The sequence below is a fragment of the Rhinopithecus roxellana genome, chromosome 10, assembly GCF_007565055.1.
Source record: "Rhinopithecus roxellana isolate Shanxi Qingling chromosome 10, ASM756505v1, whole genome shotgun sequence".
NCBI classification, from domain to species: domain Eukaryota; kingdom Metazoa; phylum Chordata; class Mammalia; order Primates; family Cercopithecidae; genus Rhinopithecus; species Rhinopithecus roxellana.
This window is the reverse complement of record NC_044558.1, coordinates 125741353-125760604: the sequence shown is the minus strand read 5'-3', so window position 1 is coordinate 125760604 and position 19252 is coordinate 125741353. Positions and strand designations below refer to the sequence as shown.

At 35.0% G+C, this 19252-nt stretch overlaps 1 protein-coding gene across 3 annotated transcripts in view; it reads right to left on the bottom strand.

The window, feature by feature from the left end:
- PIK3C2G (phosphatidylinositol-4-phosphate 3-kinase catalytic subunit type 2 gamma) overlaps positions 1-19252 on the bottom strand; it is a 403430-nt gene that overhangs the window by 332929 nt on the left and 51249 nt on the right. For all 3 annotated transcript variants that reach the window (XM_030939123.1, XM_030939124.1, XM_030939125.1), the window contains 2 exons: positions 14505-14575; positions 10813-10876 (listed from right to left, as the gene is read on the bottom strand). In XM_030939123.1, the coding sequence (XP_030794983.1) occupies positions 10813-10876; positions 14505-14575 (135 nt within the window). The remainder of the gene's footprint in view (positions 1-10812; positions 10877-14504; positions 14576-19252) is intronic.

The following is a 19252-nucleotide window of genomic DNA, read 5'->3' as shown; positions in this document are numbered from 1 at the left end:
GGTAGCTGGTAGCTGATTTATTCAATCTATTACTCCAGTCTTGCACTACTTCTTATGTGATCCACTTATCTGATTTAATATTCACATTCTGAAGATAATCATTATATTCATGCATAACTGAGATTGCTAGAATATGTGAAGCAAAATATTGCAATTGTAAAAATTGAGTTGGTGATTAATTGGATATGAGAACCAACAGAAAGGTTGGATTTAAGATGATTCCAAAATTTCATTTCCAAATTTTGGAAACCAAGAATACAGGTGCTATTCATTATGGCAGAAACACAGACAAAATGAAGATTTTTGGTAGAATCATGATGTGAGTATTTTTTGATACATAGGCTTTGAGCTTCCCAGAGGAAATGCAATGGAGTTCTATCTCTAGCAACTGGTGGACTGAGAAAATATAGACACACTACACCACACACACACATACACACACCACATGGTGTGTGTATAAACATTAAACAAACTATAAGAAAGGTAGGATAAATCTTAGGGTTGCAGACATTTAGAGGGAACTTCAAGCCTGAGCAGTAGCTCCAACAGTGATGCTGCAATGGCCTGGAGGAAATATCAGACTAGATATAGATCCTCAGCTGTAAGATTGGTGTTTATTGCTAACACTGGGAAACGTGCTGAAATCTTAGGACTAAATCACTTGGTGAAAGTAGGGGAAGGGGCAGGACTGGAGCTAAGATCCTCAAATAGTCCTCAAACATTGGATAGCAGCCACCTGTAAAAGATGGGAGAAGAAAAACTATTTCTACTGATCAGAAACACTTTTGACAAAGCCTCTCTCTACTCAGTCCTTGAGTAAGGAAAATGATTATCTGAGATACTGAGCTCTAGTCTGTGCTCTGTGTGTCTCCAGAATATTAACTTGGACTACCATAGTAGGAATTTATGTTAAACATTACACTAGACTATTGTGACATTTTTGGACCCAAGCAGAAGTAAATGCACAATCATTGTATAGAAACACTTTTCTATACCAACCTACAGAGTTTTTTCCCAAATACACACATATATATATATATATACAAATGCATGCACACACACACCAGAGTACGAGGGGAATATCAGTTTAAAACTTACAAACCCTATGATGGCTAATTCGCATTATGAGATCCCCTACAGATACAAAATGCAGTAGGGTAAGCACCCTATTTCAAGAAATAACAAAGGTAGACTTGGGCAACATTTTCATAGAGGTGATACATAGACAGAAATTTGAATATGATTATCCCGAGAGAGAATATAGATATAGAAAAAAAAGTTGAACACTGGGTGCGTAACATTTCAGAACTTTTATTATTTTAATGATGGAGGAGAAAGTTTGGGTCACAGATGGAGCACGCAGTGTGGGGACATAAGCCAGAAGACTATATAGCTTAATAGACATCAACGTGAAGGTAGTTGATAGTATTACAAAATTTTAGCTTGGCAAAAAAGGAAAAAAATAAAACATTATAACCATTTCAAGTATTTGATGGTCTTTCAGGTAAAAAGAGGATTAGATTTATTGTAAGTAGCTCTAAAATGATAAATGAGAACAAATGGTTGCAAACCCCGAGAGGTTCTTTTGACTCTCTAGTTTTTCTTAAAATTTTAAGAAAAGTTTTTCTTAAAATTATTTGTCCAAAAACTGTGTAGGCTGCCTTTTGAGTAGAAAGGTGCTCCAGATTCAGGTATATGAGCAATCAGGGATATTTAGAGAAGATTTTTGCATTGCATGGGATTTAGACTAGACTGCCTCTAAATTCTTTCTAACTTCTTTGGGTTAATGAAAACCCGAAAACAACGTTATGATGTTATTTTATGTAGTACATTCCAAGCGTATCTTTGGAAATATTGGATGTTTCCTGAACCTTGAAGGAACCATATGCTAACACTTTAGAATTAATTAAGCATACTTGAAAAATATTTTGAACATTTGAAAAGATGGGTAACAATCTTTTCTCCCCTGCATCTTTCTGGAAAACCAAACAAAACATCATAAGTGGTTGATTATTCCCGTCTCTTATTCAGCTGTGATGGAGACCAAAGCAGTATGCATTTAAACAGCCATGTAACAGCGTACCACCTCCTAATTTTATACAAACTTTAATTAGTTTCTATTTATATTAGACATGCTGAAAATTATCAAATTCAATTAATGAGTTTGGAAACAAATTGAGAATTTAGAATGCTTTTCATTCCAGGTTCAGTAGTTAGTGCCAATATGAATTATTTTTTCCTTAAAGATTAAAAACAGCTTTGAAATGCAACTTGGCTTAAAATATTAAAAAAGATGAGTTCATGTCCCTTGCAGGGACATGGACGAAGCTGGAAACCATCATTCTTATTTAGCAAACTAACACAGGAACAGAAAACCTAACACCTCATGTTCTCACTCATAAGTAGAAGTTGAACAATAAGCACACATGGACACAGGGAGGGGAAGATCACACATCAGGCCTGTCGGGAGGTGGGGAGCAAGGGGAGGCAGAGCATTAGGAGAAATACCTAATGTAGGTGATGGGTTGATGGGTGCAGCCACATGCCACATGTATACCTATGTAACAAACCTGCACTTCCTGCACATGTATCCCAGAACTTAAAGTGTAATAAACAAACAAACAAACAAATGAAAATATAGAACATTGATCTCTCTGCAACAATGAAAAAATCCAGATAATATACAAAATTATAACTTCTTCTGAACCCCGCTGATATTTGAGGTCACAAAGTGACCAAGTAAACCAAACTACACACTGAAAACTGCTCCAAAGAGAGTTGGGGCACACAAAATGTTCAAACTTTGGCAGACCACAGGAGAAAGAGATGGTCACCATACACATGAGTAGGAAGAAATTAGCTAAAATTTAACAGATTTTTTAAAGGCCAGGTGTGAGTTAGCATGTCAGTTTGGAATACTAGGAAGCCCAAGACACATGGTGAGTTTACAATCTCCTGCAAGCTTTTTTCCAAGGACGCCTACCAGTTTTTTGGGGAAAATACTGAAGGCCGTCCAGGAAACTGAAGTCATAGTCTGTGGTGCAGGTGTGTAGGTAACCAGCTGTTTCTGAGAGACAGTTATGGGGCTCTGTCCACTTCTGTGGATCCTTTTTTCATAAGAAGCAAAACTCTAAGCTGCAGTGGGAGGAGCAGCAAACCCTGTGTTTCCCTGAGCCCAGGCAAAAACCCCTTGCTTCTGGAGAAGTAAAAAGCAAAACAGTCTTGTCTCTGGGAGAGAAGTAGGACATAGATGAGAAGCTCCTTTGCTGTTGAAGGAAGGGTAGAAGGAAAAGGACTTTGCTTCCGGCGAAAGGCCAGGAAACTTGTCTTGGGTTCAAGATCTTACCTGGATACCAATTAGAGGTCAGGGACAAGGAGCAATAAAGTCTCATTTGCTGCGAACGACTAACTGCAGATACAAGGCAGAGTTTGACCGCCATGTGGAGGAGGGGCAGGAATGCTCCAAGAGTCCTAGTCCTGAGACTCAAGTACACAGAGTCTGCCTAAGGCTGTGATTGGTTCGTTACAACACAGAACTCCCCTTGTCCCCACTGCCAAAATAGGTCTAGCATTGAGTAATAAATAAGCAAGGGTGGAGTACCACTGGGAGAGAGACAACAGTGTTTAGAGAGACCTTCTTTTTGGCACAGACAAGCAGGAGCTGTCAAAAGCTGAGGATGAAGCAGGATCCTACACGGAGGGAAACGTCATGGTACCACAGACTCCACTGTAAGCACGGAGAATAATAGCTTACCTAATATTTTACAAGGCCAGCATTACTCTTATACCAAAATCTAACAATATTATATGAAAATAAAAACAAAAACTGATGTCCCTCATAAATATAGATGCAAATATCCTTAAGAAAATATTAGTTAATTCAAGTTAGAAATATATGAAAGATTATAAATTCTTAGTAAGTATAATTATACTAGTAATAAAAAGATTTTTAAAATTTGAAAAGAATAAAAGAGAAAAGCCATATGTGCATTTGTACATATGCACAAAAAGTATTCAGTAAAACTCATAATCCATTCAAGATATAAGCTCTTAGTAAACCAGATATAGAAAGAAGCTTTTTCAACCCAGTAAAAGATAACTTTTTATATTACAACATAACCTCCAAGTAACTTTACATTTAATGATAAAAGACTGTAATGTTCTCCCTCAAAATAACAAGGCGGCGATTTTACTTCTAGTAAAATCCTATTGGAGACTCAACAAGTATTAAATAATAAAGCAAGTAAAAAAATAAGAGGGCTATAGACTAAAGAGGAAAAAATAAAATTATTTCACAGATGACATGACTGTATATGTAGAAATCCTAAGGAATCCAAAAAATAATTCTTAGATATAAAAAGTGATTTCAAGAAGACATAGTATATAAGGTCAATATATGAAAGTCAGTTCTATTCCCATGTATTAGTAACAAACAATTGGAAAATAATATAAAAATATTATTTAAAATATTAGACAAGAACATGAAATAACTTTAATAAACTATGCATAATCTCTATGCTAAATTATAAAGCATTGCTGAGTGATTTAAGAAAACTGTGTAGATGAAGAAATAGATCAGATTAAATTGAACTCTCATGAATTAGAAAATATAATTTTTTAAAATACCAATTTTCCTTACATCAATCTATATATTCAATGCAATTGTAGCAAAGTACTTCGAATAGCCAAAATTTTTTTAACAAGAATGATTTTGGAGAACTTATATTGCCTGATACCAAGACTTTCCATGAGCATATGGTAATTAAGGCAATGTTGACTGGTAGTAGGATAGACATATAGATTTATGAAACAGAATAGGGAGTCTAGAACTAGAACTGTAACTTGAAATGGATCATAGAATTAATGAACAGCTAAAACTAAAAATAGTATTGAAAAATATAGTATGCAAACTTCTGTAGCAAATCTTTATTAAATATGATAAGAAAGCATAAACTGTAAAGTAAAAATAAACCTGGACTTCACAAAAATTAAAAGCTTCTGCTTTCTGAATGGCATGTAAATGAAATAAACAAGCAAGCGAATAAACAAACAACCAGTCACAGACAGGGAGACAATGTTTTCAATACATATGTCCTACACCTCACAATGAACTTTATTCTGGAACATATTAGAATGATTACAATTGTGGTTAGTCATGTGCAGGAGAGAGTTTACGGTTCCTTGTCTCTGGCCTTTAATTGATATCCAGGTAACGTTCTGGACCCTTACAATTTGATAACAAGAGAATATATAGTTCAACTTTAAAAATAGGCAAAAGATTTGAACAGGCGCCTGATAGCAGAAAATATATAAATGAGCAGTAATTCCATGAAAAGTAATTCAGCATCATCAGCCATTGAGGGAATACAGATTAAAAACTGAAGGAAATATTGCCACATAGTCACTAGAATGGCTAAAATTAAAACACTGACAATAACAGGTACTGGTGAGGATATAGAGCCACAAGAATTCTTACATTGTATATATGATTCCATTTATATAAAAGTCAAGTAAAGGCAAAAGAAAACCAAATTGAGAGCAAATAAATTTTTGGTGTGTGAAATCTGGGATGAGAGGGATTTACTGTAAACAGGCTGTTGGCATTTTTTCTTGTAATGGAAATACCTTGTGTCTTCATTACTGTTGTTACATAATTATGTACATTTTGAAAACTAATCAAACTGCCCACTTAACATGGGTGCATTTTATTTTACATAAATCAAACTTTAAGAAAAGTGACTTAATAAAATAAGACATTATAATTAAAGTGAAAAGTCCCTAAATGGCAGAAGACATTTACAATACACATAACTGAAGGAAGGGTAAATATATAAAGAATTCCCATAAACCTATTTGAAAAATCTACAGAAATGTGGAAATGTCAGCAGAAGTTTGAACAGGGAAGTTATAAAAGAAGGCAGTTGAATACTACATTTTTTAAAAAGGTTAAACACTCATGAATTTTATGAGTTTAGTATGAATTTTTGAGTCAGAAAAATTAAAGTTGATACAAAGATAGCATTATATATACCTAATGTTGGCAAACATTTATAATTTGGACTATACTATAGGTTGGCGGGAAAATGGAGCAACAGGAACTCTCATATATTGCGAAATGGGTAAAATATCATTAGAAAAGTGTTTGGTATTGCCTTGTAAATCTATGTCCCTAGGTAAGTGCTCTAGAAAACCTCTTGACATTATTTCAAATATACACCAACAAGTAGGAGAGATAAATAAATTGAGGTCCAGTCTTTTAATGGAATATTATACAACAATGAAAATGAACTAATAACAACCATATGGAACAAGGTGAATAAATCTCACAAATAATACTGAGTGAAAGATACAGGGCTCAAAAAGTACATATAGTTTGATTCCATTCATGGAGACGTCAGAAAGAAAATCAATGTCTTATCTTGCTAGTGGATATAAACTTTGGTGATGAAATGATAAAGAAAAGCTACAAAATACTTTTCATCAAATAGGACCTTTTACAGAGGAGAGGAGATGTGAAGTGGCAAACAGGTGGTATGATATCAAAAATATTTTGTTCCTTAACTTATTGTTTAATAAGAGTGCTTTTCTATTATTATTCTTTAATTGTGTGTTCTTAATGTATTATATAATTCACCACATAAATCACCAGTAGAATGTCATATCATGTTATTCCTTCGCACAAAACACTCTACTCTTCTTCATCTCACTAGCCCAACCCAAATTATGTTGGCTAGTGATTATCTTCTACTTTGAGAATCTACTTTTAATTTTTTTATACTTCTTGAGGTCTGAGAGTGTTCTATACGTGATAGCTTTGACTTTTAGTAGTTTCAATCTATGCTTTATTTCTGCTAAGGTTAGTTACAATTCTGCAATTGTGCTTCATTTTCCTGTGCTCTGATTTTATTGCTTTTATTTCCTTGGCTTCTTTTGCAACCTTGCAACTGCTCCTTGTTACCTATTAATTTTATCTGATTTTATTACACTTTTTTGCTCATTTCTCACCTTTTCTTATGTTCTATTCTGAATGCAAATCAACTTTGTGAAAATTTTCTTCTGGATCCTATACAATCCTCTACTTGAGTGATAGTGATAGAAGCGGTAGCAATAATAACAATAAAGAAACATGGGTACTTATCTTTTCTTAAAAACATTTTATCTTCCATCACTATATTATACTAAGAACATTATATCCATTGTTTCATTAATTATTTAAAACATCACTATATTATATTTATGATCCTCACTCTAGCGATGAATCATATAAATCTGAGGAAGGTTGAATACAAAACTTCCGTAGTGGTGGAGGGTTGACTTATACATTTATCTGACTTTGGAATCTCTGCTCCTAAATTTTGTCTTAGACTACAATTAGGCTTAAATTATGCTTGAAATTGGAACTTCTGAAAATCTAACAATAGATTTGCTTGTAACCAAGAGAGCTTCAGTTTAAAACAAGCTAAATATAAAATCCCTATGTGTCCTCTTTCTTTCTACTCATATATGAAATTTTCTTTCTCTCTCTAGATGAATACAGTTAGATTTTGGTCTTGAGCAAGTATGAAATAAGTATTATTTTGCCCTCCTCACTGAGTTACTTAAACCTGAACACTAGAGATGTCATATTCTCCTGGTTGTCTACTTGGTATAGCCTCTGAGTCATGGGCTAGATGGAGAAGGACTTAGGGGTTCTCAGTTATTTTCTGACTAGATAGATGTTTCATGAAGCTAAACCAAGTTTTGAAACATCAATTGATTTTCCTCAACCCTGGTCCATATAATTTACAATAAATTCAACAATTACTAGATTCTAGTGTAAATTTGTCATTCATGGTAGGGATATCCTACCATGATCCTGACTGGCATTTTAATAAAGAATTTTGGAGACAACATATTAGAGACGACTAGGAAGAAGTGATTTTAAATCAGAAGTTGATTCTTTCTCCAAGGCTACAATTTGGTTTTATATTGCTTTGCTCTGTGTAGACACCATTATGTATATTATTTATGTGGACAGGCTGTCTCTCCAACTAGATCATCGGCAACTTCAGAGTATGGTTTGAACTCCCATTTCTCTTGGTTTCAGTGAGTAAACAGTTTCATAATTCACATGAAGTAAGCATTCAGTAATACCTTTTGGGCAGGGGGAGATTCTCTTTTTTCCATTCTTGATTTTTCTGAAATTCTTATTGGATTCATATTATTCAATTTCTATGAAATTAAGAATACAGAATGAATTCAAAAATATTCTCTATAGTTCAGGGTTTTAATGGAACAGAAGAGAGGAAAAAATGTCTAGGGAAAAAAGCTCTTTGTAAATTACATACAAAACTAGACATCTGACATAATAACCAGAATGCCTGGCCTAAAATGGGCATCATCTAAAATATGTTGAAATAAGAATTGTGAGAAAAGAAAATATTTGGTACTTTATTCATATTATTCAATAATATTCATGTCTGACCTATTCAGCTGCATGCTTGTTATTTTTTCAAATCATGTGTCATAATCCAAGTTTGGGGGATATGAAAAAAACATTGTTTTTCCAATTGACACTGTTTTGGACAGGATGACATGCTATTTAATGTACTTGTCAAATAAATAGAAAGCACAAAATTGTGAACTGATAATATTATAGTCTGCCCTCATTTCTAAGATACTTACTATTGATGCTTCATAGGCAAAAATCTCATTTAAAGAGCTTATTGTTTTGATTGAGTTCATCTGGAAAATCGCATACACTGTGACCTATTTATAAAATAATTTAGCTGTGAGTGATGATTGCTATTTGCCAATGATAATGGAAAGACAGTATTTATTTGGTATTTTGCCAACTTTTAGGTCATATTAGAAAAATTTACAATAGTCGATCGTTTCTTTCAAACTAGAAATATAGGAGGCTTCATACATAAGTAATAAGATCAAGCTTCTGAATTTGGAAATTAAGAACTGTTATAAATTATCAATCATTTGTGTGTGAAAAAAGACGTCTATGAAATGAGAGCAGTGCTGAGACATTTAGATAACTAAAATTCATTCATGAGTAGGTTACCATAACCTCAAAAGTATATCTACACATAGTAAAGAGACAAAAATACTCTAGGAATTAAATCTTAATATATCCTGGTAACCTGGTAAGTCTCACATTCTACATGAGAAAGAATGACTCTCACAAGGCTGAATTAGAGGTAGTAACCATAACATTTTATGAGACTTAAAACAAGCTAATTGTGGATTCTTCTCACATTCCACATTTTAAACTTACAGACTCAGACCAGGCTGGAGTAGGAAAAATAGAATTAGGGTGAGAGGATTATACTTTACAGAGAAACATAAGTCTTGTATTTGTAATCTCCATGTCTTTAGATATTTATGTGGAAGTCACATATGATTTCAGTATCTGTATCAATAAGTAGAATTTATTATTTTCAGATATATTTAATGTTATTGATATTACAAATAGTTATTATCTGAGATATGTACCCTTTTATTTATATCAGGAATCAATTATTTAACAGAAAGAAAGAAGTTACTTGTTTAAAAAATGTTCCCTGACTCACAATATTCTGTAATAATATGATGTTTTATCTGTGGAAGGCTAAACCTTCCCTGGAAGAAGAAGCTGTAAGAAATAATCTGCCTAATGGAGATCACAGCTTCAGTGCCCAATAAGTGACCAAATTGCCACAGCCTTGTACTGAGTTCATCACTCCTCTGCCATGCTACCTTCTCTCTTCACTATTATAGTGAATTGATGTCTCCACGGAGTCAGTAAGCAGCCAGGAAATTCTGAGTTATTCTCGGCACATAGAATGTCACCAAATTATATAAATTGCACATTTTCACTTCTTATGAATCTGTCCCCTCATATCATCCCTATAGTAGAGTGTTTGTCCATGCCCTCATCATCTTTTTGTGCTAATGAAATGTCCTTCTAATCATTCATCAGTCATTCTACTACTCTACCTAATGGTTCCATGTCATAAGCGGGCAAAGTAGAAAATCATAAAATTGGCCATAAAAGGTCCATAAGATCCTACATAATTTGGCCCCTGTCTGCTTCTTTCATCTGATTTTTTTTTCCAGCCTCTAACATTTGAACAGCCATTTCAAATGTCATAATTTCTTAATCACACCAGGCTGGCTCCTGACTCTTTTCTCTCTCTCTCTCTCTCTCTTTTTTTTTTTTTTTTTTTTTTTTTTTTTTGAGACTGAGTCTCGCTCTATCATCAGGCTGGAGTGCAATGGCCCTATCTTGGCTCACTGCAACCTCCACCTCCTGGGTTCAAGCGATTCTCCTGCCTCAGCCTCCCAAGTAGCTGGGATTACAGGCACTCACTACCATGCCCGGCTAATTTTTGCATTTTTAGTAGAGACGGGGTTTCACCGTGTTGGCCAGGATGGTCTGGTTCTCTTGACCTCGTGATCTGCGTGCCTCTGCCTCCCAAAGTGCCTCTGTTTATGTTGTTCTTTGCTGAAAGTTATCTCTACTCCCCACTTTCCTTCACAATGCCCCTCTCTGGCTGGGAGACACATGCAGTACTCATTTGTCAACATTCGGCTCAAATGGAAAAAACTGACCATTCTTTCTTATGCATCTTGTATACATACAGTCTTTCCTCAGCGGCTGTAGCACTTTACTGCATATGCCTTTCTACTCGTCTATTTTTCCAGGTTGAAATGAAAGCCTTTCAAGTGTAGATCCTCTGATTTATTCATTTTTGTCATCTTCAAAATTTGCAGTTTTAGAAAAGTAGTGGGTGCTTTAAAAATGCTTACTGAATTGATGGTTAAAGTAACAAACATCAATACCTGGGTTTTCAATAGATATTTCAGGTGGAAGTCATATTTTTTGATGACTGTTAAGAGACATTGTCTGGAAAATAAAAAATAGAAACTTTGTTTAAAATTGGGTGGGAAAACTTACATTATCTTTAGCACAAGCATTTATCACACAAATTCTGTTTTGCCCATGATACTATCGTAGGCATGGTATAAAAAGGATTATTGTTGACATAATTTTAAAAACATCCCAGAATGGTGCCTTATAAAGTTTGTATAACTTGATAGACTACAAACATATTTGAAAGTCTTAGAACTCCAAAGAATTCATGATAAATTAACCAAACCTCTCAAAGGCTGATCATTATATAAAACTACCTTAATTCAAACTGTAAGTTGCAAAGGGATTCATAAGCAGATAATGGCATATATCAACATCAAGAAATATTAAGTATGCAAAATCTTGTAGATAATTGCATTTGGAATTAATGGCTTATATTTATAATACATGGGGTTGTCTCTGACACCAAACCTCTGCATTTTTCTTTCCTAAGCTTCTCTTACTGCTCCAGCTTTATCTATGCTTAGGGAAGCCATGCAATTTGAGCAGAAATTCTTCTGAGCTTCGCTGTTCAAAAATTATTTTCCCAAACATTATTGACTTTACCTTCTTATTTGTCTTGAAAACTCCTGACTTAAATTGAATCATAAGTCACACAACTCAAAAACGCAACATGAAAAAATACACCATTATTTTTACGGTAGCTGCATTCTCATTTTTTTTACATTATCACTTTAGTTGGAGTCCCTCTGTCAGTTCAAAGACAAAATGCATAGAATATGTAAAAGTCAATGAAAGGGGAGGAAAATAATAACTAAAGATTTGGGCAATGGCAGTGTTTTATATAAAACCTGAAACTACTAGTATCACCAAGAATGCACTCACTTCAGCACTTTGTTTTTGGATATTGTATCTATTTTATAGAAAAGACTACTAGGAACTAGTGAAGGTGAGTGATTTGCTCAACTTCTAAGAGGAAGTTGAGTCATAAAAGAGAAGGGCTGAAATCAAAGCCCTTGCCATCAAGTGATTGATTTTTTTGATGACCCAATACGGTGTTCTGAGGAGGGCAGGCAGAGAAGTGTTGTATCCCCAAAAGTAAAGTTCTACAGTGGCCTTTATAAGGCTGAGAATGTCTCTGTGTTAGATACCCTTTGAGAAAGATAAGGGGGGAAGGGTCAGAACATGATGGAAGTGGAATAAGCACTGACTGAGAGTTAGATACTTGGTTTTAGTCATGGCTATGGGATTAAATATTTGTGTGACGGTTGCCAAGTTTTTGAACTTCTGTTTTGAGTTTCCTTACCACAGAAGAAATAGCGCTGGGAGATGGTATCACCCCAGACTGTAATCCACTGCCCCGGGATTGGAGGGAGGGGTGGAGGCGTAAAGTCTGAAGCTAGGCTGTACCAGACATGTTTCCTCTACTCCTTGCTACAGCAGAACTTTGCTTTGCCCTGCATTAACCCTCTGGACTCCTGCAACTGCACACTGGCCATCCAATGTCTGCTAGGGGGCAGGCTATGGCAGGGGTAAGACAAAAACAGAATGAAAGCCTCCTTCTCTCACTGTCTTCTCACAGCCTTGGCTTGCCTCTCTGTCCCCCAGGTAGTAGTGACTTAAAAGGTGCAACAACCCTCCACCAACCCTTTCAAAATAGTCCTTTGTGTCCCAAGGATTTCCTGCTTTTTGAAAAACTTCTCATATTTGAGGTGTATGTCTGTTTCTCTGCCTTTCTCTCTGTTTCCCCCGCCCCCGGGTAGATTTATTTTGGAAAAAGGAAACTACAGACCTTGTTTATATGTTATACAACAGAAATCTATGGTGGAATCCTGTAATTACCTATAAAACGAAAATTTGTGTTAGATTATGTCTAAAGTCCTTTCTAGTCTTAGTCATTCTATGATTTTATGGAGTGAAGATGGACATTTTTAGGGAGAAGGGTGGCAGAGAAGGGCACATGGAAAAACACAATAGTTTAATGAAAGAAAATATCCTTTGTATATTTCAGGCAGACCTGATTGTAGCCCTGCCACTGATGACCAGAATGGCCTTAGGAGAGTTATTTAGCCTCTCAGAACTTCAGTTTCTTTAGTTTTGAAACAGGATAATATGCATTATCATAGAGTTTTAGAAAGAATTAGATGAGATAATATATGTAAATATATAATAATAACTTCACAAAATCATTACCCAACAGAGTCACTAAAACCAATTTTAGCTCATATTTTTATTCATGTTTTAAACTTAATTTTATTTTATTATTTTTAAAATTAATTAATCAATTTGTTTTTTGAGATGAGGTCTCACTCTGTTGCCCAAGCTGGAGTACAGTGGCATGATCTTAGCTCACTGCAACCTCCACATCCTGGGTTCAAATGATTCTCCTGCTTCAGCGTCCCGAGTAGCTGAGACTACAGCACATGCCACCATGCCTGGCTGATTTTTGTATTTTTAGTAGAGTTAGGTTTCACTATATTGGCCAGGCTCGTCTTGAACTCCTGACCTTGTGATCCGCCCACCTAGGCCTCCTAAAGTGCTGGGATTACAGGCATGAGCCACGGCGCCTGGCCAATTTTATTTTATTTTAAGTTCCAGGAAACGTGTGCAGGACCTGCAGGTTTGTTACATAGGTAAACATGTGCAATGGTGGTTTGCTGCACCTATCAACCCCTCACCTAGGTATTGAGCCCTACATGCATTAGCTATTTATCCTGATGCTCTCCCTCCCCAACAACTCTGATGGGCCCCAGTGTGTGTCATTCTCCTCCATGTGTACATGTGTTCTCATTGTTCAGCTCCCACTTATAAGTGAGAATGTGTGGTGTTTTGTTTTCTGTTTCTGCGTTAGTTTGTTGAGGATAATGGCCTCTACCTCCATCTATGTTCTGCAAGAGACATGATCTCATTCCTTTATATGGCTGCATAGTATTCCACGGTGTATATGTGCCATTTCTTTATCCAGTCAATCACTGATGGGCATATGGGTTGATCCCATGTCTTTGCTATTGTAAATTTAGCTGATATGTTATATCAGGCTTTACTTTAGAGATGTATGACCTGTATCTCCCACACTACATTTTCTCCTGGTTCAGCTCACAACAGCCTTAATTGTAGATATACCCAAACTCCCAGTTTACCTACCTGATAAGTCTGTTCTTCCAAATAATACATGCATACATTTAGATATAAGAATGAAGTAGGATATGTTCACTTGTTTTCACTCCAGTTTTCCAATTTGAATTTACACTCCTCTATTTATGATATACCATTTATTTTCAGGGAGTTTCAGAAACAAATTAAGTAGGAGATGGTTACCTTCAAAGTATTAAAATTGTTTTACAAAGAGCTCAAGTGACATATGCAAACCCAAATTCACAAAATGAATCAGGAAAACAAGTCCTTGAAAATTTAATAACCAGCAGCAGAGATTTTTTTAAATGGATGTTAGAATGTTCTGCAAAGTGTTAGCAGCTCTTTAAATATATCTGAATAACTTTGAAGAATGGATAATTATTAACAGAATGTGTCTATTAAAAGAACATTAGCTTCCTCAGTCCCAGTGAAAGGACAGCTTTTACAATCAACTGAAAAATATTGAGATTTGATATTTGAGAACTCAATCAGAAAGTAATCTTGCAACAAATATAAAATGTCTTACCTGGATACTTTCCAAATATGCATAAATTCTAGAAGTTGGTTCAGATAAAACTGACTGTGGTCCTCTTCATGCTGTAGACAGCAGAATATATTAATATTTATAGAGTGAATAGAAATGAGTACCAGATAAAAATAGGTCCGTAACTTCCTGCTGCCATTTTATTCACTTATTTTGATAACCCTCATTCATCACGTTTATATGTTGTCTTAAAGACCTTACAAGACTCTCCTTTACTATATAAGCCTTTTCAAAAGTAAAGCAGAAAGCTTAGCTTTGGTTAAGAATAAGCCTAAAAGACAGTTGAAAAACATCATGGCATCACCAAGGTCAAACACTAAATTATCCTACTAAGTAGGAAGGCAGATTTTTAGGCACCACTTCTCCCACATACATGAACTTTTTTTTTTTTCATATTTAGGCCATGCGTGCCATGGCAGTGTAAAGCCTGACATTTTGCCAGATGGGCGAGCAGACACATAATCAACTCCTTCATTTTTCAGCTTCACCACATCTTGCTGCCAAAATGTCAGTGTAAGAGAGCTTTCCGTTTCATGAGCACTAAATTATGCTAATTAATGACAATTACTGGTAGGTATAAATTCTAGGAGTTAGTTGGCCTTTTGTTTTCTTCCTATATAAGCATGAACTACTCATCTTAAAATATCATGCCTATGGCCTGTATGTGTGTGCACACAACACACACACACACACTCATACCTTAACTTCTTGACTAGTTCTCCTGAAACTGGGCATTCATGAAAACCCTTTGCCAGTAGGCAGAGAATGCAGTATGTCTTATCATAATTGCACTATTTCGCCACACAGTGGCATTAAGGTTGAGATCTGAGTGAGTCCCTTAATGCCTGGGGTGTATGTAATCTTGTGTGTCAATAAACACAGTCTATTTTTAAAACTGACTATTAGAGATTCGGACAGTAAACATCAGAAGGAAAACCTTTATATGGCCCAATGTCAAAGGTAAATTAATTTTTATATTGGTTTGTTTTGTGAAGAGGAAGAAGAAAGCTAAGTTAGATGGAAAGAATAAGGTCACTGTTATAAAACAATATTTTGACTACATGTTGTGAAAAAGAAACACTATGTAGAATGGCTGAGAAACGAAGATGTGAGTCTAACTTTCTAGAAATTTACATATAGAGTCACTGGGACAGCTAAAATAAAAAGTGTGATAGTGACAAGACAACTTTTTTCTGCAACAGAGAAAGCTAAACTGTAGTCATGAAAAGCATAGTAAAAGAAGAGGGAAAACAGAAAGTGAAAAACAGAGTAAAAATAAAAAAGTAAGATTTGAACTGTAATATTTGGTACTCGCCTTCTTTCAGAAGTTAAAACCAAAGCAAGAATATAAAGAATATACTTATTTACATATTTCTAGGAAAGCATAATCATATTCATTTAAAAACCAATTTATTTGGTTTCCAGAAATATTTTCGGTATTTGTCTTAGTACCTTTTACTAGAAATTTTTTTTAAATTTAAATAGGATGGAGGAAAAATAACTTCATAAGGTACATGTATTGGAAACATTTTTTTGTTAAATTATTAACAGATCTTGAAGAAAAACAAAAGCTGGAGGAAAATTCCTGTAATGGTCCATGAAAGATAGTGTGCATTTAACTTTTCCCTAAAGCTGAAGCCACACCTTGGCCTTAAGGAAAAAGGAAAAAGTTAAAAATTCTTTTTTCTCATGCAAAAATCTATTGCTGTAAATGTTCTGTGAATGTTCCCCTGAGCTATAAGAAAATCTTGATTTTATGATTAATATCTACAATGTTGGCAATACTTGTGATCAAATTTGAGATAGATAAAAAAGGAAACAAATTTAAAAATATTAAGTTTTTCATAGCTAATCAAGGTAGCAGCTTTAAAATTTTGAAACCTTGGATGATTTCTAAAGATCATCAACCTGCTATTTATTATTTATTTATTTATTTATTTTTCGAGATGGAGTCTTACTGTCACTCAGGCCAGAGTGCCATGGTGTGATCTCAGCTCACTGCAACCTCCGCCTCCAGAGTTCAAGCAATTCTTGTGCCTCAACATCCTGAGTAGCTGGGATTATAGATGTGCAACACCAGGTCCAGCTATTTTTTGTAAAGATGGGGTTTCACTATGTTGACCAGGGTGGTCTCGAACTTCTGACCTCAGGTGATCTGCCCGCCTTGGCCTCCCAAAGTGCTAGGACTAGAGGCCTAAGTCACTGCTCCTGGCCTGCTTTTTTTTTTTTTTTAGAACAACTTTCTTGTTCTCTTGAATGTGGATTAAATTATTCTATTTCAGTATAATATTATCAAGTTTAAAATAAAAATATTATCTAAGATGAACTGAGCTTTGCACAATTAGAAAGCTCTAAAGTAGCTACTGCAAGGCAATGGTATCAACAAACTTAATATAATGATGATAGTCATATTCCTAGTATTATGTGAAAAAGAATACTATCAATACAATTTTACAGTTTTATTAGAACAATTATAATTGTTCATAAATGTTTTACTTACAGCTGAAATCCTGAAAATTACAGAGAATTTTGACACTACTATAAAAAATAAAACTGAGAGAACATTTGCTATCTCCTTATGATGTATACATAAAATTAAAAATACAAATCAAGGGTTACTTATTTTAAATAGGGCAATTCAGAAAATTTTAAACAGGGCAATTCAAATAATGAAGATGAGACACAAGTTGATAAAACTGTTTCAGTTATATTAAGTTAATCAATAAATCATACATGTCTTAGAAAGAAACTTTTATAAAACTTACCTCAAAATCAAACCAATTATCAGTTTATTTTTATTTTCTTATTACATACAGAAATTTCAATTAAGACTAAAATTTATCCTGCTTATGGGTATGAAAGCTTATAAGAAAAATTGTGATTTATTAAAATTGTTGATATATCAACAAAAGTCATGATACTGCAGTATATATACTATTTTGACATAACACAAAAATGTCCATCTCTCTCAATATTTGCAACATCATAAGTAAATTTCTAAATGTTTTAATGCAAATTAACATTAATAATGTTTTAGAATTTTTAATTGTAAAGGACCAAAATAGCACACAGTGAAACATCCAATTTTATGACATCAATAGCTAATACTTAGGTAGTCATACTAGGTGCAGGCACTGACTTAAGCTCTTTGTTTATATTTTGTTGTGGGAAGTCAGGGACCCCAAATGGAGGGACCAGCTGAAGCTGCGGCAGAAGAACATAAATTGTGAAGATTTCATGGACATTTATTAGGTCCCCGCCTGTCTTTACTGCTATCTCTGAACATAAACTGTGAAGATTTCATAGACATTTATCACTTCCCCAATCAACACCCTTGTGATATGCTATGTCTGTCTTTAATCTCTTAATCCCATCACCTTCCTAAGCTGAGGAGGATGTACGTCACCTCAGGACCCTGTGATGATTGCGTTAACTGCACAAATTGTTTGTAGAGCATGTGTGTTTGAACAATATGAAATCTGGACACCTTGGAAAAAGAACAGGATAACAGCAATGTTCAGGGAACAAGGGAGATAACCTTAAACGCTGACTGCTGGTGAGCCGGGCGGAACAGAGCCATATTTCTCTTCTTTCAAAAGTAAATAGGAGAAATATCACTGAATTTTTTTTCTCAGCAAGGAACATCCCTGAGAAAGAGAATGGCCCCTGAGGGTAGGCCTCTGAAATGGCTGCTTTGGGGGCTGCTGTCTTTTATGGTCAGAGATGAAGGGATGAAATAAGCCCTGGTCTCCTGTAGCGCTCCCAGGCTTATTAGGATGAGGAAATTCCTGCCTAATAAATTTTGGTCAGACTGGTTGTCTGCTCTCAAACCCTGTCTCCTGATAAGATGTTATCAATGATAATGCGTGCCCGAAACTTCATTAGCAATTTTAATTTCACCCCTTCCTGTAGTCCTGTGATCTCGCCCTGCCTCCATTTGCTTTGTGATATTTCATTACCTTGTGAAGCATGTGACCTCTGTGACCCACACCCTATTTGTACACTCCCTTCCCTTTTGAAAATCGATAATAAAAACTTGCTGGTTTTACGGCTCAGGGAGCATCACGGAACCAGCCAACATGTGATGTCTCCCCCGGAAACCCAGCTTTAAAATCTCTCTCTTTGGTACTCTTTCCCTTGATTTCTCAGATCAGCCAACACTTAGGGAAATAGAAAAGAACCCATGTTTAATATTAGGGGGTGGGGTTTCCCCTGATATTTTATTTCCCCTGATAATATTTCTCAATTGAGTTCTCATAATAACCACATTAGGTAAGAACTATCATTATTCACATTTCTAGATGAAGAAATTCAGGTACAGAGAATTTAACAATTTGCCTAAAAGTGAACATTTGAAATTGAGCAATATGAAACCAGAATTTTTGCTTTTTTATAGAAGGCTAAATGAGCAAATTTCATATTCCTCATTTCTAAAGATCAGAGCTAGGCCTGTGTGCTCCAGGATTTAGACAGAAAAGCAAGTACCATCACTAGCCCCTCTTATTCATCCGCATTAGGTGCTGCTCTCAATTTTCAGAGCTGGCTATATATTCTTTCAGAGCACATACCTCTACATGACTTCATTGTATACATTTGTTTATTGTCTGTCTCTCAACTAGGATGTGAACTCTACATTCTAGAAAAGGCAAGTACTATGAATGGCATGTGACAAGTTTTATTTGTTAAATTAATCAATTGTTATTAGGTTGTATATACTGTATAAAGTACTT